At 29.3% G+C, this 27712-nt stretch overlaps 1 protein-coding gene across 1 annotated transcript in view; it reads left to right on the forward strand.

Moving 5' to 3' along the window:
• Positions 1-476: 476 nt before the first annotated feature.
• LOC129960273 (microtubule-associated protein 2-like) overlaps positions 477-27712 on the forward strand; it is a 47593-nt gene continuing 20357 nt past the window's right edge. Inside the window, exons 1-3 of the mRNA XM_056073567.1 lie at positions 477-521; positions 14189-18719; positions 21491-21519. Of these exons, the coding sequence (XP_055929542.1) occupies positions 14198-18719; positions 21491-21519 (4551 nt within the window). The 5' untranslated portion in view covers positions 477-521; positions 14189-14197. The remainder of the gene's footprint in view (positions 522-14188; positions 18720-21490; positions 21520-27712) is intronic.

Consider the following 27712-nt stretch of genomic DNA (forward strand, 5'->3'; position numbering starts at 1 on the left):
AAAATATAAAAATACGCCCCCCCCCTAAATATAATTTTTTTTCACTATTAATACTGTCTATTAATACCTTCAGGTTTTTTTTTATCTAGATATTTTGTCTTTATTTAATTAATTGTTAAAACTAATTTTATCAGTAAAAAAGGAATATTACGCATCTAAAAAAAAAGTTTTCTAAGTTACTTAAGAAATGCCGTTTGCATTTATTTGATTAAAAAAGTTAATTTTTTATGTTTTGTAATTCAAACAAAAATAAATCGTTCGACCAGGTGAAAGAGTGATTTTAAAAATATTTTTAGATGGGATGTACCATCAGAAATTCCCCTCATGTATGGATGTCCCTAAAATATAAGCCCCCCTTTAAATATGAAAGGGAAGTTCCGACCCTAAAAGCGACTGTATCGGTGCGCGAGCGGCGGGTCGTGATTGGCTGTCCTCTGTTCTGCTTCCTCTGCAGTGGTCCTAGCGTCTTGCGGCCGAATTCAATTCTCTTGCTCTTGCCATCGCTGCAACTTTTCGTGCAGGTGAGTTACTTCCATCCATTCTTAGCATCATGGGAAAGACAACTTTGCCAGAAACTGTAGAACGGGAACAAAATATACAGTTGCGCTCAGAACCCGAAATTAAAAGTTGCATTCGTTAAAAAACTTTTTAAGATCGATTTAGAGTTCTGTTTGAAAATATAAATTCTTGCACTTTCATCTTTTGTTATTGCCTTCTAATTGAGGTTGCGAGAAAAACGCGAAGAAGAACTAAATTTTTAAAAAATATACTTGTTTTTTAGGAAGCTATTTTTTTTTTAATTCTTTTTGAAAAAAGTGTGAGACTTATTTTAATAATTTGTTAGATGTTAGATAAATTATTGATTAGATAAATTTTGATATGTTGTCATCATCTTATTTTTTTATGATTTAAGGTCATCATCTTATTTTTAAAATTATTTATTAACTTTTTGTGGTTTTTAAATAACGTTATTTTAGGGGATTTTTAAAGACTTTATTGAGATCTAAATTTTAATTACACTAAAGAAATTTTTGAAAGCTATTTTCAAAAATTACTATGACTTTTTTCTTATTAAATTTTCGAAAATTAATATGACTTTTTCTTATTAAATTTTCAAAAAATACTATTACTTTTTCTTATTAAATTTTCAAAAATTACTATGTTATTTCTATGAATTTTGACAGTTTTCAGTGGAAAAAAAATATAGTTAAATTATTTTTTTCGGTAAGTTTTAATTTTGATAAAGCGTCATTTATTTTTTAAAGAATTTGAAACATTTTTTCTAGGCTTGTATTTTTAAAAAATTTTAGCTTCAACTGACTGTCATTTTTCAGAACTGATAGTCTACATAAATATTAAAATTTACCATGACACCAGCAATTTTTTTCCAAAATTTCTTAAAATGACAGAATTTTATTTTATATAAATCTCTGAAGTGACATTCCGTAGAGTTATTGAAAGTGTTTTGCACATTCTCATTAAAAAAATCAACCACTTGTTTTTGATAAGACCGCTTGAGTACTGAACTGAATTATGTTTCATTTCTATGAATAGCTTTGCATTAATTGTTAAACAATTTATAAATATAGCAAAAAGTATTTGAGATGAAACGCATGTGGCTTGCTCTTGAAATATAATCGCTAACTCTTCTGTTATAACCATAAGGGAAACTAGACTACGCATTTGAATTATACATTCACATTACATTTGTATTCAAAATCAGAGAATTTTACTCACAATTATTACATTTTATTCTGGAGAATGCAAATGGTTTGAAATGAAAATACGTGGTCAAAAGGTGTAGCACTTAAGTCGCTGGAATTTCCGTAATCGCTGTAACATTTATAACAATAACAAAAATATTAATCAATTTGTACTATAAATTTAAGTTTCCAGGATAATTTAGCTTCAAGTGAAATTTAAAAAAAAAATCTTTAGCTTGGTTGACGCTATAAATAGAATTAACGTTCGCTTTACCTTACTACTAAACTAGTTTTGACAGTCTAGTGATTCTACTATCTTTCCGTTTCATTTATACATTAATAATATCTAGTTTCATTTTCCCTTTTTTTAAAATGAATTCCGTTAAATAATCTATTCTCATACAATGACATTTCGGGTTCGTGCCTCGAATTTGAGAATTTTTGAAAAGGGAAATCTGTAATTTTTTCAAAGTGATAATTAATCTAAAATAAACAAGCTCTTGAACATAGTTAAGTGTTTCAGGTGTCAGTTAAGTTCTTATGTAGATTGGAGTAACAAATAAAATTTTTTATTTGATTAGGAGGTTACATAAATCAGTAATTATCGCAAGGAGTTAACTACATTAAAATCATCCCGTTGAGGATTTTTCCCTTTTTTTTAAATTATGACAGCTGTAAAGGAAAAAAAAATATTTTGAAATTGTCCAGTTAGGTAGTCATACCAATATATTTTCATATTTTTTTAAGTAAAAAGTTCAGATGCAGAACATATTCATAAATATAAATTTAATTGTTTCGAATAGCTTTGGAAATTTATAGATGCTGATATCTCTCTATAATATCCGTATAAATATAAATTCCCCAATAATATTGCTGCGTTATCTTCATGATATTGCACGTCCTTCAGAATGTAGAACATCATAGTGGTACAATATTACAGAGTAGAATACAATATTTTGCGTTAGTAGGATTGTCAACATAAACTGCTTATAAAATACTTCTTTTATGGAAAAAAGGTTTTGTCTTTTTATATGCGAGCGAAGGTAATCAAAAGTTGAATAATTAATTATACGGTCTTCGTTCTAGGAAATGTTATGACGTATGCGCATCTCACAGAAATTTCTTAAAAGTCTAAATATATGGTAAATATCGCTGTATATTTTATGCGTATAATTACATACCTAAATTAATGAAATTCCAATTACTTGTAGAATTCTAGTTTAAGTAAATTATATTATTTAAACCAGGGGTAGAAACACGAATTCTCATTTGTGTTAAAATGTTCGAAAACTTCATTATGATATCTTAAGAATTGATATGAGATCTATCAACTACAATTATAATTGTACAGTTCATTAGAAATATTTTCATATAAATTAAGTTTTATCGCTATATAATTGTAAAGATCCTTAGAAATATTTCTGTGTAAATTATTTGTTTCTGAAATATTAAGTTGCAAACTTTGACATGAATTAATTGATTAATTTTAGCATAAACATATCATTTGGATTCCACCCTTAATATAATGCCTTTCTTAGTCGATCTTATTGCCAAACACACTAGCTCACCGCAGAGCAGAAAGCTCAATGTTTACAATTACCGATTTCCGTTTTGTCCTAGATAGAAAATTTTCATAATATGTTCGTAATTCGATAAACTTTAGTTTTTAAAAATAAGTCTGCTTGTTACCATTGCCATTTCCTTTCCTCACACTTGCGAAAGAATCCTGGTGAAAAGCAGAATGATTGCGTAGAATTCAGTCATTTGAATTCTACGCAATCACTTTAAATAATTCTTCACTTTTTGAATTCTTCAAAAATATGTGTTTGGAATTAAAAGCACGCGCATTTCCCCATCAGCCATAGTTATATATTTCGATAAACAGCAAAAGTTTATTTACTTAAAAACACGACATCTTAAAAAAATATGCGTGTGTATGTTTTGAACGAGTATATATAACGAAACGTGTGTTGCTTGTCAAACGGAATCATATTGATCTCTTTTTGTCTGACAGGATGGTGAAAAGCAAAATAAACAGCCAGGATCAAATAGTAAATTGTCCTCCGTTAATGAATTCTTGCACGCACGCTGTTTTTACTAGCAATAATATGGAATCATGGTCACTATAACGTTCTTGTTTCAAATTACAGAACTCATCCTTACAATTCGTAAATGTGCTGGAGCGAAAAGTATAATTCGTGAACGTGACGTTAATCCAACAAAACAAAACTAATGTTTTAATAGCATGAGGGGTACTATTTTATTATGAACAATTTTAAGATTATTCAAACATCAAAGAATGAACCATAAGTTACATCTTCCCCATCACCACCACCACCAAAAAAATTCCTTACAGCATTCTCATTAAAACGTGCAATTGTTGATATTATATAATACAGTATTTTGATTATTGAAAATTATCCTAAAAATATTAGCAATATGTTTGCGATCTAGAGAAACGTACAAACGTTTTCGCATCCCGTTTGAGTTACTGAGGCAATACGCTTGAGAATTATTTTTAGAAATTTCCTAATATTAGCTTCGATTTAATATAAAAATTGTAGAATTTTTTTTATTGAAAAATAAGAATTATTGGCTAAATATGATAAATACGTTTCTTTTGATTAAAAACTCACTAAATTTTCATTTCTCTCGTATTAAATGAGTTGCATCGAAAATAGCAATCCTATAAACTATTTTGAAAGGAAGAATAACTATATTTCTAAGATCACATTCGTGAGATGAGTCCTGTATGCGTCATACATTGGCACATAGTAAAACTGCTTCCTTTAGCCTTGTTGCTGATATGTACTGGAGCGTACTAGACAATTAAGCCAATTCCCTTCTACATCTATCCAATCAAATTCCCTTTACATTTGAAGAATAGCACCGACTTAATACATTTCTTAAAAACCTCCCTTTTAGATTTATTTTATACTTAACTTTTTTAATAAATAAATTAATGGAATTGTGTTATTTTCCCGACTGCTGGAAAACAGCTGTGGTTGTCCCTATTCCAAAACCAAACTCTGATTTGACTTTACCTCAAAATTTCCGTCCCATCTCGCTACTTAGTAGCTTGAGCAAAGTGTACGAATCTGTGCTCCTCAAACGCCTGAATCAATTTCTCAGCGACAAAAATATTTTAATTTCCGAGCAATTCGGATTTCGTAAAAACCTGTCGACGAATCACCAGCTAATTCGTGTTACAGAATTGATTCACAGTGGCTTTGAGAAGTCCCAAACCACAGGTGCACTTTTTCTGGACGTAGCCAAAGCCTTTGACAAAATTTGGCACGAAGGGCTTTTATTCAAGTGCATGCGACTTGGATTTTCGGCGCAATTTGTCAAAATTTTACGCTCGTACCTACTTTCTCGTAATTTTCGGGTACGAGTTAACGATGTAATTTCTTCCCCCAGACCAATCCGAAGCGGTTGTGCGCAAGGAAGTTTACTCTCTCCAACTCTTTTTAACATTTATGTTAACGATCTACCTAGAGCTAGCAATTGTCACTTAGCAATTTTTGCAGACGATACCGCCATTCTTACACAGCATAGGGACCCAAACATAGTCATATCAAACATTCAACAGTACATGACCATTTTGCAGTGCTGGCTCATCGGCTGGAAAATAAAAGTCAACCCAAGTAAATGCGCGTGCCTCCTGTTTACTAAAAAAGTAAATATGCCTGACCTAGCCCCTATCCAAATTTTTGGCCAACCCGTCCCCTTTGTAAATGAATACAAATACTTAGGGTTAATTTTAGACGCAAAATTAAGCTTTAATAGTCATATTAAAGCAGCCCTCACCAAAGCTACTAGAACGAGTGTTAAACTCAACAGCTTAATTTCTCCTAGGAGTAAGCTATCGATTAGGCTCAAGCTTCTGCTCTACAAAGCTGTTTTAAGACCAATAATGATGTACGGCTCCCAAATATGGGGGGCGACATCAGCCACAAACATTAAGAGGTTGCAAGTTTTTCAAAATAGGCATCTGATGAAGATTGTTGACGCCCCCTGGTATATCAGGAGAAAGATCTTACATGACGATCTCAAAATTGAACCTGTTTCGGAATTTATTAGAAGAACATCAATAAATTTCTTCGAAAAACTGCCCCAGATTCGTAACAAGTTACTTAATCTACCTGCTTATGATCCTGCAGTACCCAGCTCTAGGAAAAGACCTAGAGCTGCAATAGACAATGTCTATGTAAATTTTCCCTCAGTTAAAAAACTGAGAATTAATTAACTCTGTTACCAATCTGGTGGATTAAATTTTTCAAAATTATTTGTTTTGGCCTCAGATAGCTACGATGAGCTACACGCGTGAAATTCCTTGAAATTTTTCCTTCAGAAAGTTTAGTTCCAAAAAAGCCCCAATAGTTAAGGCACGTGCAACGTAATTCCACTAAAGTTCTATTTTACCCCATAAATAATTTAAATATTATTTTTAAATTAATTAATTGTATCAAAAATGATAATAATATGAATTAAATACCAAATTTCATGACGTTAGAGCTTTATTGCGCTCGTCCAAACTAGTTCAATTAAATTTAACTTTTCCCTAAACTAACAAATTAAAGTATCTATTCCAAATTATGATGTGGAGGTGCTCGTGACCACTTTGTCACATCGCGGAACTCCGAAACATCACGACGTTGCCGTTGCCGTTAATACATTTCATTTCTCATCACCAAAGAAGAATCTTACGGAATCCTGCTGTCCTCTATATGTGATCATTTTAACTAATTTTTTAATTGCTCATAAATGTCCTACAAAACATTTGAAGTTCTGTTTTTAGGTAATATTTAATTTAGAAAATAAAAAGAAAAGTCGGAAATTGGAAAGCTATTTTGTTAATTTGTAAAATGCTAATGAATTTTCTGGATGTAATACGTAAAGAAGAGTCATTAACTTTTTGTATACATTGTGTATTTGCGATAATTAAAATATATTAGTAAAACCAGTTCTACTAAGTTTAATCATACATTTTAATCTAAGAAATACGCATTTTAGTGCTGGGAGTTACGTAAAAGCTTTATAGTCCCACGTGCATGAAAGGAGCACGTGGTGCAAAAGTGCACGTGCTGCAAAGGTACACGCGGTGCAAAGGTGCACGTGTTGCAAAGGTGCACGTGTTGCAAAGGTGCACATGGAGTTCCAGATGCGTCAAAGGCGCATCTGAAGCATGTAGAGCCGCAAAACTCCCACTGTGGTATTGAATAGGTGTTTACAAAATAATGTAATGTATCAATCAGATGAAATATGTCTTCATCATCTGTCTTCAACATGCCTCAAAACTCCCACTGTGGTAATGAATAGGTGTTTACAAAATAATGTAATGTATCAATCAAATGAAATATGTATTCACCATCTGACCTGTATACTCCGACTTTAATGACCTTTAAATAGCCTCCAAATTGGAAATGAACTTACGAATTTTAGGTATACATGAAAAAACTGCGTAAGCAAATGCTAAATTTTCTACTATATAAATTAAATGCCGTATACCAAGTCAGCATTTGTAGAAATGAAATCAAAAATTATAAAAAGTGAAAATGGAATGAAAATTCAATTAATTTAGCTGAAAAAAATCTTTTACGGATAAAAAAAAGTACAAAATAAACGGTTAAATATAATTTTAATGAAATGGCATTTCAGCATGTTTTTATTTTATTCGTTTAACATTTTATGAGAAATTTATAAGGTGTATTGCTGGTTTTTATTTTTTGAACGTCAAAAAAAATTTGGAAGAAGTCTATAAAATTTAAATCACAAGTTATTAACAAACTGCAAAAAAAATATTAATGAAAAGCGGCTTACAAATAAAACTTCGCATTTAAATGCAGTATTATTTTTTAAAACTTTATTACATTGATTTTATTTTTTGAATGACCTTTTTCGTACATATATTTATTTTACAATTTTATAATCTTTTGAAAACTCCGAGTAAAGAATAATATTTGCAGATTACTTTTTCTGATAGAATTCTTTTGTGAAATAAAATATATAACTGAACATTTTATTCAAATATTTTATTAAATCTGTTTTACGAGTTTTTATCGAAGATCTCTTTTATCTATCTAGAAAAATGTAATGTTAAATTCTCCCTAAAGGGGAGAATATTCGTTCCGATTGTAAGGAATTCTTTAAGGCTTTAAAATTTAATACTTAAACTTACAGCTATAAATTTAAATAACTTAATTTATTTACCGATAGAAAATAAAAAATATTTAAAGTATATGTACGTAAAACTTTAATTATTTTTTATTATTTTACTCCAGTTATAGATTTTTAACTCATACTTAAATTAATAATTACTTTTAATTATTTTCATTGAAAACGTGTAATCTAAAAGATTAAGAACTTATTTTTAGTCTTTAAATTAAATATATATATATATATATATATATATATATATATATATATATATATGAGTGAAATATTTTTATTCTATAGTGAATTTACGTATCATTTAGAAATTATGTTCATTTTTAAAAACGGGATTCAACACAAGGTTATTGAAAAAGTTAGTAAACTTACTATTTTTATAAAATTGATTGTTAAAATTGAAATATATCCTTCCTAATTTACAGCAAAATGTGACTTGATTATTAATTTACAAAAACAGTTCAACTGCAAGGTTATGTTAAACTATATCTTAGTTTTGAATTAAAATGAAGAACAAAATAGCTATCTTTTGGCTCAGAGGTAACGTTCTGAAAAAAAATGCTCTTATTTTGGTGCATTTCATTTCTACAAAATGATAGTTTTTTCCTCACCAATTAATAAATTTTTTTGAATTCGAAGAAAAACATTTAAAGAGTTTTATTCGAGATCAATTCAGCAATATCTTCTGTCAGATAATAAAATCGAATTTTTCAATAAAGAGAGAGAAAATTATTTAAATTTTTTTTAAAAAAATTATCTTTTCATTAAGAAATAAATAATGAGTTTGGTTTACGACGATTACAAGCGTCTAATTTAAATTCAGAAATGCGTATATCAAATTTTTGCACTTCAATATTCTTGTGATGACAAATTGACGAGATCCATGGAAATCCTTTTCTTAAAATTCAGTGGCATTCATCAGATTTGATATTATTGTTATATTGCCATATACTAATGCAATATAGATATTTTGAATTCTGTTTGAAATCTTGTCACACGAGGAATATTCAATTTTGCGCAGTCTTAAGTTTTAATGGGATTTACAGTAAATGCTAAATGTTAAATCAAAATAATGTTGGATCTAATAATGAATCAACCAAAACAGAAAAATCGCATCTGAATTTTGAATTAGTATCATTCAATCTAGTTTGCTCCAGATCTCATGTGGGGACTCATACATGAATTTCTTGGTCGAGGAAACTAACTACCTGTGCATCTAACAGATTCTTGGAATATTATAAAGTAAAAATAATTCTTTAAGTTATTTACATCTGAATAATTTAATAGAATTTTCTTCAAATTTTTTTTCTAACAGCTCAATTTTTTAATTAGCTAGTTATGTGCAAAGTCTGCAAATTGATTCAAACATTTTCGAAATGAAAAGAATTAACTTGCGATTTATATGCAATGCTATAATAGTTTAATGTAATTCAATGGTATAAAATTAAGATGTAATTACTCCAGCCCACGAAAATCAAAGGATCAAATATATAGGAAAATCAAAGGATGCAAAGTAAATATATTAATTTCCAACTCCTGTAAATCATTGGAAACGCATTTGAAAAATTTATATATTTTATAAAATTTCTATATGTTTATCATGAATTAATAGCTTTCGGGCCTATTTTGTTTTCCTACTCTATTGCGAACTTCGGATCACGCTCCTTGATTCCTCAACGCTTCCGAAGCTCCTTGATTTCTTCCGCCGTCCCTAATAATGAAAAGTTAGTAGCAGTTCATTACAAGTCATCTAAATTTTATTTGTCATTTTATTATTTTTTTTTGTGCAGCGCGTATTAAATTTTCTTATGTATTGATATATTAATTATCAGTAATTATTAATTATCAGTAATTATTAATTATCAGTAATTATTAATTATTAGTAATTAGTAATTATTAATTATCAGTAATTAGTAGTTGATATATTTTAGGCATGGAACGATACAGTAAGATTTCCATCACTCTTTAAAAAAAAAAAAATGTTTTTCGTATGTATACAATACGTCCTTCAAAAATAATATAAGTAGAAACATGATGCATTAAATGCAATGCTCCATAGGTTCAAAATTTGGCTCATAGTTATTTCTTGAAGGTGCGCTTTAAGGAAGAGTTTTCATACTTTTAAGTTGATTTTTATTTAGTTAAATATGAGTCGAAATTTTAACGCTTTTCTTCAAGAACTTCGAAGCATAATATCGCACAAAAACTACTTTTACACAATTTTTTTAAAAAAAGTCGTAGAATTAAAAAAGTTAGCTTTCAGTGACTCTAATTATATTTCCATGCATTTTTCCTTCAGTTGGAATGAATTTTCAAAATAAATTTTAAATATAATACGTAAATTTTTTTATTATAAGGAAATTCAACTCAATTTTATTTTTCATCATGCTTTCGCTTGCTTGCTTTGGCCATTTTAAAGTTATATTTAAAATTACTTCATTTTTATATTAATTTCAAAATAGAATTTTTACGTTCGCTTTTTAACAGAAGAATTATTTTAGATTGCTATCCTTTCTGTAAGTTCCAAAAATAATTCATTAAAATAAAAATCATCATCAAATTTTCAAAAAAGTAAAAAAAAAAAAATCTCTAATTAAAGAATCCAATGGCTGATGCAATCAAGCCAGATGATAACAAGGCACGTGAAGCAAGCTACAGGGGTCTACCAGTTTCGGACTTGCGGTTCGAAATTTTAAGAAGCTTTCAAAAGCAGATATTTTAAATAAGAATGTACATTTTTTTTTTAAACTTTTTGCCCATGTAGATTTGAAGAAATCTCCTAAATGTCTTTTTAAAAAAGCTGCAAAAGAACTAATCAACTGAATAAATGGGCCTAGAACAATTTTACATTCATTGTCAATCGTAGATTTTTAGTCGCTAAAAACACTGTCAACCTACAAAAAAACCTAAACCCGGAATTAAAAAAAAAATTTTTTTTTTAGCCTTGCTGGTTTTTGGGGACAAAAAGAGGGGCGGGAGAAACATTTTTCGCCTTTAAAACACAGCAAGATAGCAGTGGTTGGGCCTCTTCATAAATGGACACGCTCTTTTTAAATCGTCTCCTGCTATTGATTTTTCACGCCCTCTCGCGGAAGTTTCCTGTACCTCCCCCCCCCCACTCCAGAAACAATCAGTGGAGCAATGACCGCATTCACGTCTGTGACGTCACCATCAAAATATCGTCTGGGGCTGAAATCTCGCACTGAGACAAACAACTGCAGTCGGCCATGTTTGTTATGCTGATGGGAATAGCATGGGGATGTTTAGAGTGTATATATATATTTTAATTATAAATGCTCTCTGAATGAACGACTGATTTTTTTTTCTTGGTGCCTTCCTTATCATGGATAAAATCCGATTTGAGAGAAAAAATGTGTATTGCATCTTAAAATTTCTGCACATAGAATATTATCTTTCTTTTGTCGACATTGACGGGATTCAAGGGCCAATTGGAAATAAACATTGGATATTGAGAAAGATTAATTATCATTAGACAAGAATTCAAACAGATAAATTCCTCTTATATTTTCTTTTTCAATAAATCAAGAAGGCTTATTCTGTCGTCAAATACTTATATTATAGGATAAAATAAAAGAAGACAATTTGTTTTCATTGAAAACTTGTAAGGGGATCTTAGATTATTATTATCCACTCCATTTGGAATATCTCTGGGTAAAAAATGGCTGTCCTCCCAATTCATTATACATTTTTCCGTTTCATTCATTCAAAACTTTACCAACTTCCTTAAGCAAGTGCAAATGCCCTCAATTGGCTGACCGCGGCTCGTTTGAAGAACAGGAAAATGTCTTTAGTATGATATTGCGTTAATGAGTAACTCTTCCTTTGCATTTGAAATGTAGTAGTATGCTGAAATGATACGGTTGACTTAATGGATGTGCTCTTTCTATTTTATGTATTCAGTCCAAAATATTTAAAATTAATGAAAAATGAATTTTTGAGGCTTGCAAATTCAATTATTTTTCTCGGTTAAATAATATCAAAATGAAGGTTATTACAGCGGCTGAAAACTCTTTAGAAAATTTAATAATGTACATAACATAATTTTCTAATAATTGAATAGAATTACACATATTTTATTTTCTATTATTTTCTATTGTCTACTGCAGAAGGTAAGCTACTCATTTCTTTTGAGTAAAAATAAAACTGTTAGGTTTGAAACATATATTAAAATTGTTTTATACTGCCTAACAGACCACAGCAATATATATATATATATATATATATATATATATATATATATATATATATATATATATATATATATATATTACCGTTAAAGTATATAATGCAGTTATTTCATAGAATACCTAGTTATTCCATGAAATAACTGATCGTGTCCGTTTAAAGTGTGTGTAATATGTTATTAATTTGACACTTTAACTAGTTATTCTATGAAATAACTAGATATTCTATAAATTAACTAATGAGAGACGGTTCAAGTGCAAAATAAACAATTTATCTAAAATGAAATTAAACTAATGATAGACAATTAAAATGAAAAAGAAGCAATTTATCTAATTTATGCAGCGTAGAAATGGTATTTATGGAAGCGTACCATAAAATCATTTGTTACAACAAAGATTACTAAAATGACACTTGGAATTACAAAGAACATTATTTCTAAAACAAAAACATTTTTTATTTCTAAAACAAACAAACAAAAACATAAATGCAGTAGGGGTGGAAGGTAAATGTATTTGTCGTGCGAGATTTATGATATAGATTATTTCACACTTTAACGGGCTGCATATCGTTATTTTATGAAATAACTAGTTAAACCATGAAATACAAGAGAGTTTTACACTTTAACGGTAATATATATATATATATATATATATATATATATATATATATATACTGATTCAAAGATGGTAATGCAGGGCTACTATAGAGCGCAATCATATACTTTACATATAACTACTTGTATTATCTCCCAAACCTTTTAATGTGTTTTTATTATAGTATAGCATATATGGTTTTTGAACTGGACTTTTTATCCAACATGCTTTATTTTTTAGTTACTTTTTATAACTTCCTCATTTCGCTGCTAGGAGAGCTGAAACCTGTATCAATATATTTAAAATTGTCACTTTAATATAATTACACGTTACTTCCTTGGAAATACGAGACGTCGTTAAAAATTTAAAGGTCTTAAAAGGGTAATGCTATTGCTATTGGAAGTGTTCCTATATCCAAATTTTCACAGAATTTCCATGTCAGTATTAATAGATTTTACCTCACCCACATGGATATGATTTTCAATGATCTGTGTGCATCTGGTGAGGGTTTTAAATACCTTCATTAAACTATTTAATATTGGCCTATTATATTCTTTTACCATTCTTTCTTATATTACTTATTTTTTCCCACCTTTGTTTACAGAATTCCTTTTAAAGTATTGTGCTCGAGAATGCTACAATTAAAATAAGTATTGCGAAAGTTGTTGAAATTCTGGTTGAGCAATCTAATAGCCAAACGAAAAATCTTATATTCTATTTATAATGTTTTATGACACAAATAGTTGAGCGCTGAAAAAATCATATAAATTATTTTTTTTAAATCAAAGATCAGAATGTAATACTTTGTTCGAAAGCGAGATGGTAGCCTTAACTATTTTTTCTGATAATTGGTTTTAATTCTCATCTGCTAATTACCGCAACGTCTGCACAGTCGAAGAATTTTGCTTTTATACATCAGGTGCAATTCCTTTTGAAATTCGGTTCACCCTTTTAAATAAAACAGCGTGAAATGCGATGTATAGAAGATAATTTCACTTTGAATACGAAATTATAGTTAATTATTGTTATAAAATTAACCATAGCTCCTTATGTATTTAATATGCTTATTCGTCTGGGATATTTTATCAAACATCATCTTGTACGTATAAAACTTTTCTTTCATTCTAAAATGTATTTTGCTATTTTTGCTATAAATACCAAATCGTGCATGAAACCTATGCATATGTATTTAAATATTTTCAAGTTTCTGAGATATAAAATTTGAGTTTTAATAGAAACGAGAGCAAGCCACATATTTTTATTTTCTAATATTTCTATAAGCATCATTCTTGTAAGAATCCTTTTATTTAGTCATTTATCAAACGCAAAAACCTTTTAAATGACAATACTTAAAGTAGCTTAACTTGAAAGTATGTAAGTAAAATGTTTTTTTTTAATATTAATTAATTCTTGAGCTAAATGTTTAAGTTGATTAAGGCTTACCGATAATCTTTTTTTTTTCTTAACTATATTCCCGCTTTCATTTTACATAACAAACCTTTGTCCTAAATTCAGACAATCTCCATGGATGACGACCTTCCGTCCAATCTGAAGCGGGAAGCACGCTTCTTTGACAAGCCCAGCATATCTCAAGGTGGTGATGTTTCGCTTATGGAAACGTCGAGCATGTTTTCTGACAGTGAAATCCAAAGATCTACTGAAAGACTAGCTTCTCCAGAAAACTTATCAAATTTAGCTGGGGAATTTTCAAGCGGTTCTGTTCCTTTATCTTCTGATAAATTATTAACGAATGTGCATCCTTCGTTATCTACTCATGATCATATATTTTCTAATTCTAAAGAAGTTACAGATAGCAGAAGTAGTTCTGAAAGAGAAATCGCATACTCACCTGAATTAGAAATTTACTTGCCTAAAGATGAATGTGGTAACCCCATAAATGTAAAGCATGAATCATTAGATAATAGACCTTTGAATACATTTAGTGAACAATCCCATATATTATACGATTCAATCAATCAAAATAAAGAAATATCCCATCATTATAGAGATGTAGACGATCCAATAGATTCCAGAAGTGACGAATTCACAATGAGAAATATTCAGGCTAATGAATCTTCATCTACTATGCTAGGAACAATAAACGGTAATTTTATCAGCAATATGAAAAACATTGAAATACAAATGAGTCCAGTTAAAACCAGAATAGCTGCGACTTTAGGCGAGGATTCTGTGACTCATGTTGATCAGTCGATGGAAGTTGAATTAGAAGGAGGCGACAGCGATCCGAATGACCCCGAAGAGCCTGCTGATGGAAATGATAACAATTTACCAGTAGCTGGTGCAATAAGCAATGAAGGTAGTGATAATCAGAATGAAACTGCCACTGTTAGTGCTGATGCTAATGGGAGTTTGACACAAAGTGAAGGAGGCGATATTTTTGTTGAAGAGAAAGAAAATGAGACTGATGAAAAGGAAGATAAATGTGAAAGTGGTGCTATCGGAACAGAAAAAGAAGAGAAGAAAATTGAAGACACCACTTGTGTATCAGGAATAACAACTTCTGGAGATCAAGAGGATGCTGATATCGATGAAGGAGTAGATGTTAACGAAGGAGTCACTGCAGAGTTTTCTGAAGAGGCTGAAGCCTCAGAAGTAAAATCTCCTGAAACAGCAGAAGAAGGCTTAGAAGATGATGGGGATAATTTAATAGAAGAATGTTCCGATGCAGCTGATGCTGGCGAAGATAAGACATCAGATAAAGAAGATGCTGATGGTTTAGAAGTAGAGGAGAATGGGAAAATTCGCGATCCATCTGAAAATTTAAAAAATGAAGCAGAAGGCATTGGATCTACCACTGATGAAACAAATAATGGTGAAATAATCGATCAGGAATGTGAAACTCTAGATTCAAAGCAACCGAAAGAACTTGAAGAAGAAAAATTTGATGAAATTGTTGCTCATGAAATTGAAGCGATTGATAAAATAGAAACGCTTTCAGAGTCTAGGGAAGATGTAGAAGAAGGTATATTAAAGGAAGAGACTTCGGATAATGAAAAAGGCAAAGAGGAGCAAATTAATGAGCAAACAAAGGTAGATGAAACTGATATTCATGAAGACACAGAGTCTCTGAATGATGGAGAAGTAATAGAAGCAACTGATAAAGAAAAAGAATTTTCTACTGATATTGAAAGAGAAGTAAAATATCATGAAAATACACAAGAAATTGAATCTATACCTAAGGGTCAAAAGGATAGTGATCAAGACAGTGTCAATATGGATAATTTACCAGAAAGCAAAGTCGATAGTGACGAGCAAGATGTTGAGAATGTAGGCAATGAAACTGATAATGAGATTTGTGAGAACGATGAGCTCATTTCGCATGAATCATTTGAAGAAGGAGCAGACAAAACAGATGAAAATAATTTGATGATTGATGAAGGAGATAAAGAAAAAGATGAAAAGGAAGATAATCAAGATTCGAATGCACCTGAATGTGAAGAAACGGTTGTCTGTAATGATGAAGCTGAAACTGAATTAGAAAATAGTGCAGGTGAAGCTGCTGCAGCTGAAATAACATTACAAGAAACTACGATTAAACAGGAAAATGATTATTCTATTGATGAACATAAAGATGACGGCAACGTTCTTGAAGAACAAAAAATAAATATCGAAGAGGATGATACTAAAATTAAAGATACTGAAACAGAGGATACAGGCATTGAAGACAGAATTACTGAAGAAAAAGTCGATTCTAAGGACGCATTTGAAGAAGCAGAAGATTTTGAATCTAAAGCTGGTGAGGCAGAAGAATGCATAAAAGATCGAGTTCTTGAAGTAGAACAGGAAGTAACTATAGAAGCAGAAGACAGTTTTAAAGATACAATTGATAAAGTAGAAGAGGATTCTGAGTCTAAAATAGACGAAGCAGAAAAGTGCCCAGAAGATAAAGGTCTCGAAGCAATTGACGATTCTAAAGACACAATTGATGAAGCCGTGGAAGATACTGAACTCAAAATAGACGAAACAGAAGTAAGTCTTGAAGACAAAGTTATTGAGGCAGAAGAAGAGAAAATTATTGAAGAAGATGATTCTAAAGACGCAACTGATGAAGCTGAAGAAGGTTCCGAATTTAAAATAGTCGAAACAGAAGAATGTCTTGAAGACAAAGTAAATGAGACTGAAGAAAAAAGAATTATAGAAATAGAAGAGGGATCTGAAGATAAAACTGAAGAAGCTGAAGAAAGTAATGAACCTAAAACAGAAAAAGTGGAAGAATATTCTGAAGATAAAGTTAATGAAGTAAAAGAAGAGGGAACTACTGACGTGGAAGATGGTTCTAAAGACGCAACTGATGAAGCCGAAGAAAGCTCTGAACCTCAAATGGGCGAAGAAGAAGAATGTCTTGAAGGCAAAGCTTATCAGACAGAAGAAGAAAGAATTATTAAGAATGAAATTGGTTCTAAAGAAGAAACTGATGAAACTGAAGAAAGCGTTGAACCTAGAATAGACGAAACAGAAGAATGTCTTGAAGACAAAGTTAATGAAAGTGAAGAAGAGAAAATTTCGGAAGTAGCAGATATTTCTAAAGATGCACTTGATGAAACTGAAGAAGGCTCTGAAACTAAAATAGATGAAATAGAAGAATGCCATGAACACAAGGTTAATGATGCGGAAGAGAATATAATTACCGAAACAGAAAACGAGTGCAAAGACGCAAGTGAAGAGGCTGAAGAATCAACTGAAGATAAAACTAATCAAGCATTAGATACCTCCGAAGATAAAGATCACGAAGCAGAAGATAAAAAAGTTCTCTGCGATGATATGGTAGAATCAAAGAATAATGGAGATCAGGATATCCAAAGTACAGAATCTGACTTACAAGCTGAAAGCGAAAATCCACTTGAAACTCCTTTAGAGGAAGATGATAGAACCGAAACTGGTGAAAATGCAGTAGAAACTATTGATGAAACAAAAGATGAAATTGTCACCGGTGAAGATGATAGAACCGAAACTGGTGAAAATGCAGTAGAAACTATTGATGAAACAAAAGATGAAATTGTCACCGGTGAAGATGATAGAACCGAAACTGGTGAAAATGCAGTAGAAACTATTGATGAAACAAACGATGAAATTGTCACCGGTGAAGATGATAGAACAGAAACTGGTGAAAATGCAGTAGAAACTATTGATGAAACAAAAGATGAAAATGTCACCGGTGAAGACCTTTCTGAAAGCAAATTGGAAGAAAATAAAGAATATGAAAAACCTGTAGATGATAGCGCTGCTTCTGATGAACAAATCGATCGTAATATTGAACAAACGGATTTAGCTCATCAGACGACTGATGTTCAGAAGGATTTTGAAGATGAAGCTTTAATCGAAAAAGATGACATCGAAAATAAATGTGATGAAGCACAAAAAGATGAAAGTGAAAATCAAAAAAGCATAGAAAATGTTGAGGAAAAGGAGAGCATAGAGCAATTATCTGATAGTGAAAATGCCGAAAAAGCTGCACAGGATATGGAAGATGCTATCAAGGAGGAAGTAATCGAACCCGAAATACAAGCATCAAAAGCTGTTGAGTCTTCAGCTTTACCTGGTAAACAGGGTGAACTCATTCTTGAAAAAGAAATTCCTAGTGACAAAGTTTGTACTTCTGACGCTAATAAAGTTATATCGCCCCGTAAAGGAATTAAAGTTGAAGAAGATGAGATTGAGACTGCCATCAGCAGTGTTCAATTTGATGATGAAATGAATGAAGGAAATGAAGCAGCGGAGCCTATATTCCCTGTAAAAGAAATTGAAGAGAATCAAACATTATGTATAGTGAAAGATAAAGACTTTGAACCAACTGCCGAGCTTGTAAGTCCTAATGATCTTGAAATTGTTCACGAGCAAACAAGTCAGGATGTCGTTCAGGATCGTGAAAGTCAAGAGAAGTCATTGAATTTACCTTCGCCTTCCAAACAAACTGGGGGTGAAGAAAAGGTAATATCTGAAGGAGCCCAAACTCCATCTTCTATAAGTCCTAAGAAACGAAAGAAGAAGCGAAAGACAGCAAGGTCTCGTAGCGCGTCTCAGAAAGGTGGGCTTGTACCGCCATATTGCTGTTGCTTCCGGCTTTGTTGCTTTTCAACATTTCTTCATTGGTCTCTGCTTTGTAGACTAGTTTTATTTGATGCAAGTAGAATTTTAATTTCTTTATATAGAGATATTAGATTATAGTTTTTATTGAGATATATTCAAAAGATTTCAAGAATGCGCAGATTTTCTCATTTTTTATTGCATTGAAATATTTCATGAAATTACAGATCAGGCAAATAGACAGTAGTTACGTTTTTCATTATTATAAGTAGTAACAATTCTCTATGATATTTCTATAGATAATTTAGATTTTGGTATCCAACTTATCCAATATTCCTAAAGTTATTAATAATTTATAGAAATATATAAGAATCAAACTTTTAACTGAAAAAATAATTTATTTTGCATTATTAGAAAATAATTTTTTCTGATAAAAATAGCGAAAATCTATGAATTGTTGCAAAATGTTCTTGGTTTATAAATCAATTGACAAACACGTTGGAAATAACTAGAAGATTTTTATTCATTTTAATTTAGAAACATTGGATTTTAAGTAATAATAAATTGAATGCACAGTGTTAGATTTTTCAGAAATCCACAGTTTTAAAAGAAAGGGAATTCAAGCTGAGATTAAATGATTTTAAGATACGCCTTCGGGAACAATACGAATGATTAAAGCCAAAATTTTGCAGTTAATGGCGGAGTAAAATATTGTATATCATCTTTTTATGTTAGTATACAAATTTTTCTTCAGTATCAATTTTTAATAATCAACATATACATGCCGACAAAATAATTTCTTTTAATACATAATTTACCGTCGAATAATTAAATCTATTTGCCCCTGTAAAAAGCAGGAAGATTTATTACGGAATAATGCTGAGCAATACAACGTAATGCTATTTGCTTGTCACTCTTTCAGACATAAAACTCTTTCCAAGTTTTAACTATTAATGAACTAAATATTTTTTTAAATCTTAAGTATTTATAAAGTGATATATAACGTTTAAATTGATAATTACTATACACTTTTTTTAATTCTCTTAAATTAACTTAAAAAAGAGAAATTTCAATGGCCTTGTTTTTATTTCTGGCACTTCCTACTAAAGTTTATTCTTAATTTTAAGAATTTTTTAAAAATTCAATTGTAAACCTTACCAAATATAAGTGAGCTTTGTTGATTGCACAGTTTTCTTGGTCATATCTTAAAATCTCTTAATCTCTAATTTCGTTTCGATACCCTGAAAGTGTGGTCATTAAACATTTTGATGCAGATAAATTGGTATTATACTTTTTCTTAATTTATGTACTTTAAATTGACAATAACTATAGAACATCATGGATTGCAATTCTAGAAATTCAGTAAAATTATTAAAGAATACTTAGACTTAAAATGCTCGAGACTTTAGATGCTTTACTTATTCAATTTTTCTTTCTTTCTTTCTTTATGATACTTAGAGATTATGCTGCATCCGTTTTGCGTTTTTCTCTCTTTCAAATATTGCATGAAATATTATAGTTATTAGTTAAGATAGAATAATATGCCATTCATTTCAGGACTATTAAGGTAAGTTTTTATTCTGAAACGTCAGCGCCACAAAGAAATTTTGTGTAGAGGTGAAAATTATGAAGAATTTTAAATATCATATATTAAAATATTTTAATGAAAAATAACCCAGATGAAATAATTAAATTTAGCGTCAGAAAAATACCGCTAAAATTTTTTAACTAATTTTTTATATGCATAAGTTAAAAGAAAGCTGCTTGTTTATCTGAAACAGATCTGATTGTGATTTTAGAAAATTTTAAATATAAATTTAAAGAGATTGATCATACGAACTAATGAACTAAAGCATTTATAATAAGAGTTAATGAAATACATAAACAAGCAGAAGTAATTGTTCATTGAAATTTTTATTTGCGCAAAACATTAAACCCTATATGAGTTATAACAAGAGAACAACGATGAAATTCAGATAATGCAGCAGATAATTTTCTGAAATTTTAAAAGAAAATAGGATCTTCGTCTTTAGATGCAAATAATTTTTTTTTCTATTCAGCAAGTAACTTTATCACAAATTAAACTTATATGTTTTTATCAATTTATTCACAAAACAAATAATTTCTTATTAAAGTAAGTTTTACGGAACTCCAAATCACATAAAAAAATGATTACTAAAACTCAAAATAATATTTGAATATTAAATTAAAGCTATTTGCTTACATTCAGCTTACATTCATTGCTTACATTAAATTAAAGCTATTTGGTTACATTTCAGCTAAACATTGACAAAGTTATAGTCGAAAGTATAATGTAATTGAAAGTAATTAATAAAGGAACAGCATTTACAAAGGAAAAGAATGCAAAGTTATTTAAAATCATGATTTTAAAAGAAGCAGCTAAAATACCTATCTAAATTTTTAAATTAAGACGAATAATTTAATAAAATTATTTAAAAAATCTTTTTTTTTTAAAGTGAGAGTGTTAATTACCTTCTTCCGAAACCTCAACAAAAAAAAAAAAAAAAAAAAAAGGATATACTGAAAGAATTATTTTACTTAAATTCTGCACACACCCCCGTCAAAAAAAAAATGAAAACAATATCGAATTTAAAATTAAAAACCAATTAATGTGCACGGTAAATTTTTTTCTTTTCCGAAGAAATTTCTGTGCACTTGCAAAATCCTTCAAATCTTATTAACTAAAAATTTATATATTATAGTATTTTATTATTTTTTTACTTTTATTAATTTTAAATTTTCTTTCAACAGGTGCCGCCTCTGCCACAAAAAAGACTCAGGTAATTCGAAACTTTGATATTTATTTTGTTTAAATGAAACTTCGTTTTACATTTATAAAGGCGTTTCATCATATTTTGAGATGACAAAAAAATTTGAAAGTCACACATGTGTTGCTGTAATTTATTTTCTCATTTTGATTATAGATTTAAAAACAAGTCATTTTTAAAATTGTTGGATCGTAGTTCTTTTTATGAATAACTGCTTCATTTGCTCACGAGATATTCACATTTCTTGCCTCCGTTTAAGAAACTGACTTATGTTTACTTTTAGACATTGTTAAACCAATTCGTCGAAATAAAATAAAAGTTCTCAAAAAGATGTGTTAATAAATTCAATTTTTTTAAAATAATGGTAGATTAATTAAATGTTAACATTAATTTTAAGTCATTTAATTTTTTTAAAAATAATAACAATCGGAGAAATACTGCTCAAAAATGAAATGAATGTCATTGAAATGGTAAAGTTTTGACATTTAAGATGGTATTAAAATATTTCTTGTAATGTTATTTGTTTCGAAGTTACTTCAGAATATAAAATTTCGGTTATTTTCTAATTGATTGAATATTTAATTAATTTTTTCACTTTGAAAAGTTGACTGTATTCTTTCTCTTGTCTTAATGAATAAGTGTACAAAGTCTGGTTGAAATCGTGTTTCCGTGTTTTAGGAGGAAATGTGGAAATATTCATGCATATATGCATGCATTCATATACTACATAGCCACAATTACTTTTAAGATTGCACTCGATTACACATGAATTGCAAAGTTTTAGAACTAGCACTTCAGAAAATGGGGAAAAAAATGGATTGCGAGTATGAAACGAATCAAGTTAAAGCAAAATGTTTAGAAAGCTTTATTTCTCATTAAGATTCTGATTACTTTTTAATGGCTTGAAGTTAAATAGGGTTAAATATTTAGAATAAAGCTGTGTAAGTATCAACGTCTTAACCTTCCTTAATATTATATTTATTTATTTTTTCTATTCGGTTAAACGTACAGAGAATGTAGAAAATGTTTTATTCTTTACATCCTAATTTCCTTCAAGATTAATTAAATAAAGTTACTATATTATATAACACTATTTTTCTTAGATATTTATAGTTTTTTATTTTTAATTTCACATACACAAGCGTAATTCCTCGCATATTTTCAAAGACATCGTACTGGCTAGGCATACAGTTCACCTGCAGGCACCGAATTTAACTAAATATATAACTGAAAATAAATTTCTTCTACAGACAGATTTTTTTATTGTTTTCACAGAAATAATACTTTTATAAATGATAATACTTGGATATTACTTTAAGTCATACACATTTGTAGTCATTTGATACTGATTGAAAGATATAACTTATTTACTTCAATGAAAAAAATTGGCATTCTTTCATTGCTTCAGCATTTTTATATATTTTTTTTCTATTGGGCTTCGAATTTTAATAATTTCGTAAACATTCAATGTCTATTTAGGACATGACTGCTTAGGAAGTTAGTTTAAATGACTTATTCCAGAGAAACTTACCTTTTGAATACCAAAAGAAAGTCATAACTCTCAGTTTGAAAAGTCCCCTTATCTCTAGATGATGGTGTAAAGAATTATATAGCTGTTTTTTAAGTAGAACCATAAGTTGTCCCTATCTGTGCCAGACAGTTTCATTGCCTATAACTCACTATCCCTACCTCGAAATCACCCACTCAACTCATTCCAGGTTCAGCAATTTCTCCAGTGTGTGAGGGGGGGGGAGGAGTGATCATAATTCGGAAACTCTGAAACCCATCGTCTTGTATCGTCTAATTAGCAGTTATAGCCAAAGATGAATTGGCTCTAAAGATTTCCGAAGAGCCCGAAAAATGTCTTGCCTTCTCCAGCGTAGAAAGCTTTCAGCTTTTAGCGCAAATCATATCTTTGAGAGGTAGAGCCCACTCCTTAAAAAGGGGAGCAGATTTGCTCTTAAGATGGGTCATTGCCTGCCCTCATATTACTGTTATTGGGTAGACGTTAGTTTTTCTGAGGGTCCATCATTTTAAAATATTTAACAAGTGATCATATTATTATATTTTTGCATAAAGCATGACAACAAAAATACGAAACCCGATTGATTGATATTTGCATTGATATAATTTTGATATAATTACAACTAAAAGGAAAAGCATAGTTATAATGCAACAAATTTAGTTGTAGCATTGGTGCCTATATACTCTGAAGCGCCTATTTAAATACAAAATTTGGAAAAAAATTATCATATCTTCAAAAGATAAAAGGATCTAAAATAATCCCATGAATTTACTGCAAAATTGAGTAAACCCAGGTGATTATTTTATCTCTTTGTCCTATAGGCTTTGAGAAAACATATCTGGATTACTGTCATTTTGATTTGAAAAACCGACAGCGTTATAGGAATATATTTTTCAGCCTTTAGATTCATTGCTGGTTTGAAAATTTTATAATAACGTAGCTGGAATGATGCAACCTAAAAAATAATAAAAACATTGAAAATTTTTTATAGTATTTAATTTTATTGCATATATTCTAGATTACAACAGAAAGACAAGAAATTGTTACCTCTTGGTAAGTAGGTGCATAGAAAACTTCCAATATTAATTTCATTTAAGATAAAATGAATAAAAATCATAAGTCTGAAAAAGTTAGCTTTTTAAAGCGACTTTTTGTTCAAAGAAAATAACTGTGTTATTACTATAAATCAGGAGCTTTTGCATTATCTATTGAGATTAAACATATGGAAAACTCACGAAATCTGCTTCTGTCAGATTCTTTAAAACTAGAATGTATGAATTATTAATAAACACCATCTTGATACGTTTATCAAAAATTTATTTAAAAAAATAAAGAAAAAAAAGAAAGAAAACTTCTGTTTTTTATTATTAAGCGATTATTTGCCTGTTATAAATGAGGATTCATAGACTATTGGATCTTTTTAGTTGGATGATATCCAACACATGGAAAGAATGAAACAGATTTATATTGCAAAAATTTTCAAGCAACACTTATGAACTTTTTAGATCCTGGATCAGTATTTACAATACACGATTCTTTTGCTCTTAAATTATTTAATTTTATATTTTATCATTCTCCAAAGGATCTGGTATTCTCAATTATTTCTAAAAAAATTTTTTAATCAGTGAATACATAAATTTGTTGGTGCATTAAAAATATTTATAAATCGATATATTACATTTTTTAAAATACAATTCTTGAATTAAGGTTATTTAGTTGGTTTAATTTTTCTGATTGATATTCTCAACTAATACGAATTTCATTGTTTTCTGTGAGGTCATGAGAATCATTGTGGAAATTTGCTTAAAGTATAATTTCCTAACAAAAAAACATGTCGGAAAATATAAATATTAATTATACATTTTTATATAGCTTTTAGCGATATATATTCAACATCTACAAATAATCTGAATGTTCTTCTTTGTTGATTTTGTCTTTATTAGACGAAGAGTTGAAAAATAATAAATGCTATATTATTCTTTATGCATCCTTCGTAGAATGGATAGCTTAGCTTAACTCTAGCTTAATTGTAGAAATAGTATAGATATGCTAACATAGAATAAGTCTGCGCTATATTTGACCAGAAAAAATATTATTAATTTAATTTAATTTAATTTTTTCATTATTAATTTTTAATTGTATCCAACAATTTTACTATAAAGCTTTTAAAAGCTGCAATATTTAATTAAAAATTGAGCGGTGTGTCCCATGTTATTTTCTTTCATTAATCATATTAGCGAAAAAACACATATTCTATAGAAAATTTAATCTATAATGCATAAAAATATTTTAAGCTTTGGCCAATACATTTCAATAAATAGTTTTCACTTCAGTTTAGAAGAAAATACAAAATTAAAGGCAACCACTCTTGAAAATGTATTGGCTAGATTTACTGGCTAGTGTTATCTATACTTTGAGATAAAATTTATATCCTTTATATAGATATAAAATAATTTGCAAGAATTTTTTTAATTTATTTATCTGAATAATAAAAATTTACATCACATTCAAAAATCAACTTTTTAATTTAAATCTTCTTATTTCTACTGAGCGTATAAAATTTATAGCCTCGGAAATTAATTATTCAAAGAAAATATGCTACATTCTGGAATGGTATTCTTACTCGCAGATATAAAAAATGGTATTTCGTTTTTGAAAATTCACCCCTGCAGTTCATTCGTAATCACATTACCTGCATTTTTCTATTCGATTTTTTCCCTGCCTTTGATTGCTCCCCTTCCTTCCACGCTTTTTTCTCTTATTGCTTTTTTCAAAGCAGTCTCCCTCGCCTATTCCATTTTGACCTGAAGACATTACATGAATTATTAATCCGAACAAAATTCGTTCTTTCCTTTCAATATTTTACCGAAAAAAAAAACAGGATATAAAAATAAATCCTGAAATCTCAAATGCTGCGGAATAATTTAATTTGAATTTTTATTTCCTAGGGGAGAAATATTTCTTTTTCAGTGAGGGCAACTCACTAGAGAACATTTTATGTGAAGTTAAATTTAGAAATAACGGTCGATAATATCTGGGGAGTAATTTTATTGAAAAATAGTGAAACTTGAAGATTGCTCTTAAATGTTTCCAAATTTAAAAGTTCGATATTAAAGAAAGTTTTGAGACGAATTTCTTAGAAATTGCTTTTAAATGTTTCAGTTTTAAAAGTAAGATATTAAAGAAAGTTTTGAGACAAATTTCTTAGAAACTGTATAACCAAAATTGAGACATTTTTTAACCACTTTAAGTTAACTTTTAAATAAACGACTCTTAAGATTATTAGAGGTCCTTTTAGATTAAAAAGAATATTTCAGTCGAATTTTGTAGAGAACTTGTATTATTGGTTTTTAAATGATTTATTAATGAATAAATATCCATTATTTTCAGTTTCCGGTGTCAAAATGAATTTCCTGCATTATTTTTTTATTAAAATTAAAGTATAATACTTTGCTGGTAAAGTATATTTCAAGAGAAATAGTATTCATTTGAATCTTCAAGGCCATGCTGTAGTAATAAAATAATTTGAATCTGTACAACTTCTTTTACTACATTAACTTCATACATTGAAAGCACAGGAAGGAGACTGTTAATAAGTCTGATATGAAATTAGAACTTAAAAATACTTTTCAGCTCTTTAATGAAGTTATTATTATTTTTAGCTATCAAATGATATAAAATCATATAATCAAACATATTAGAGGGTTTCTTATTTCATACTTTTTCAGTTTTATATAAATTTACGTTCTTACCGCCTCAGAATAATTCACTATACAATATTTACTTCTGAAACGTCACAATCGATGGTAAACTTATGATTTTATGAGTGTTTAATTTGGAAACTCGTTTGTTGTTCGAGAAAATTAATGTAATTTTTCCTTTTTTGTTTTGTTCTTTCTTTAATTAAAACTTGTCTTTCTCAATTTTACACTAATGTTGTTATTATCAGTATCTTGTTTTTTTAATCAATCTCAATAGTAGAAAGTTTGAAAAAGGTGCAAGCAATTGATTGCAAGCCATTGTATCAATGCAATACCGAACTCTTTATTAAATAGAAATGTAATCCTTTCATGTAGGGAAAAAATTGATGATGGATTAAATATCAGTCTAAAATAATTTGACGTGGCACTTCTGTTGAATACGCTGTCTAAGTTATTTGAAAATAATACATATGGAAGCTGTGAAATTGCCGTTAGTACTTTATCATATTTTTAATAATCGTCAACGATAAAATATTCCTTTACCTAGTTGTAAATAAATAATTCATTTGTCAATTTTTTATGTAACAGTAAGCGGGATGAAAGGAATTTTTTTTTATCTATTTAACTTAGATGAAAATAAAAAGAATAACTAAAAAATATAGTATTATTAAGAATAATATAGTAAGCTAAATATAGTAAGAGAATGAGAGTAATATAGTTATCTAAAGTCTAATTTTCAAAATGCTCTTTGAAACTTAATGACCTGTTGGAATTCATGACATTACTAATTCACTGTAACTAAAAATAAATATCTTAGTTTTCAGTGGTTTTAATTTTTTTTCTTTTTTTAAAAAGGATTATAACTTTTTTTAAAAATCTATATTAACCTTATCTTTCCACCGTCTAAAAGTTTAATGTTTAAAATAATTATTGTCAGAAAAGAAATATTTTGATTTTTCAGGATCCATTTTACTCTTTG

Source organism: Argiope bruennichi, chromosome X2 (assembly GCF_947563725.1).
Source record: "Argiope bruennichi chromosome X2, qqArgBrue1.1, whole genome shotgun sequence".
NCBI classification, from domain to species: Eukaryota; Metazoa; Arthropoda; class Arachnida; order Araneae; family Araneidae; genus Argiope; species Argiope bruennichi.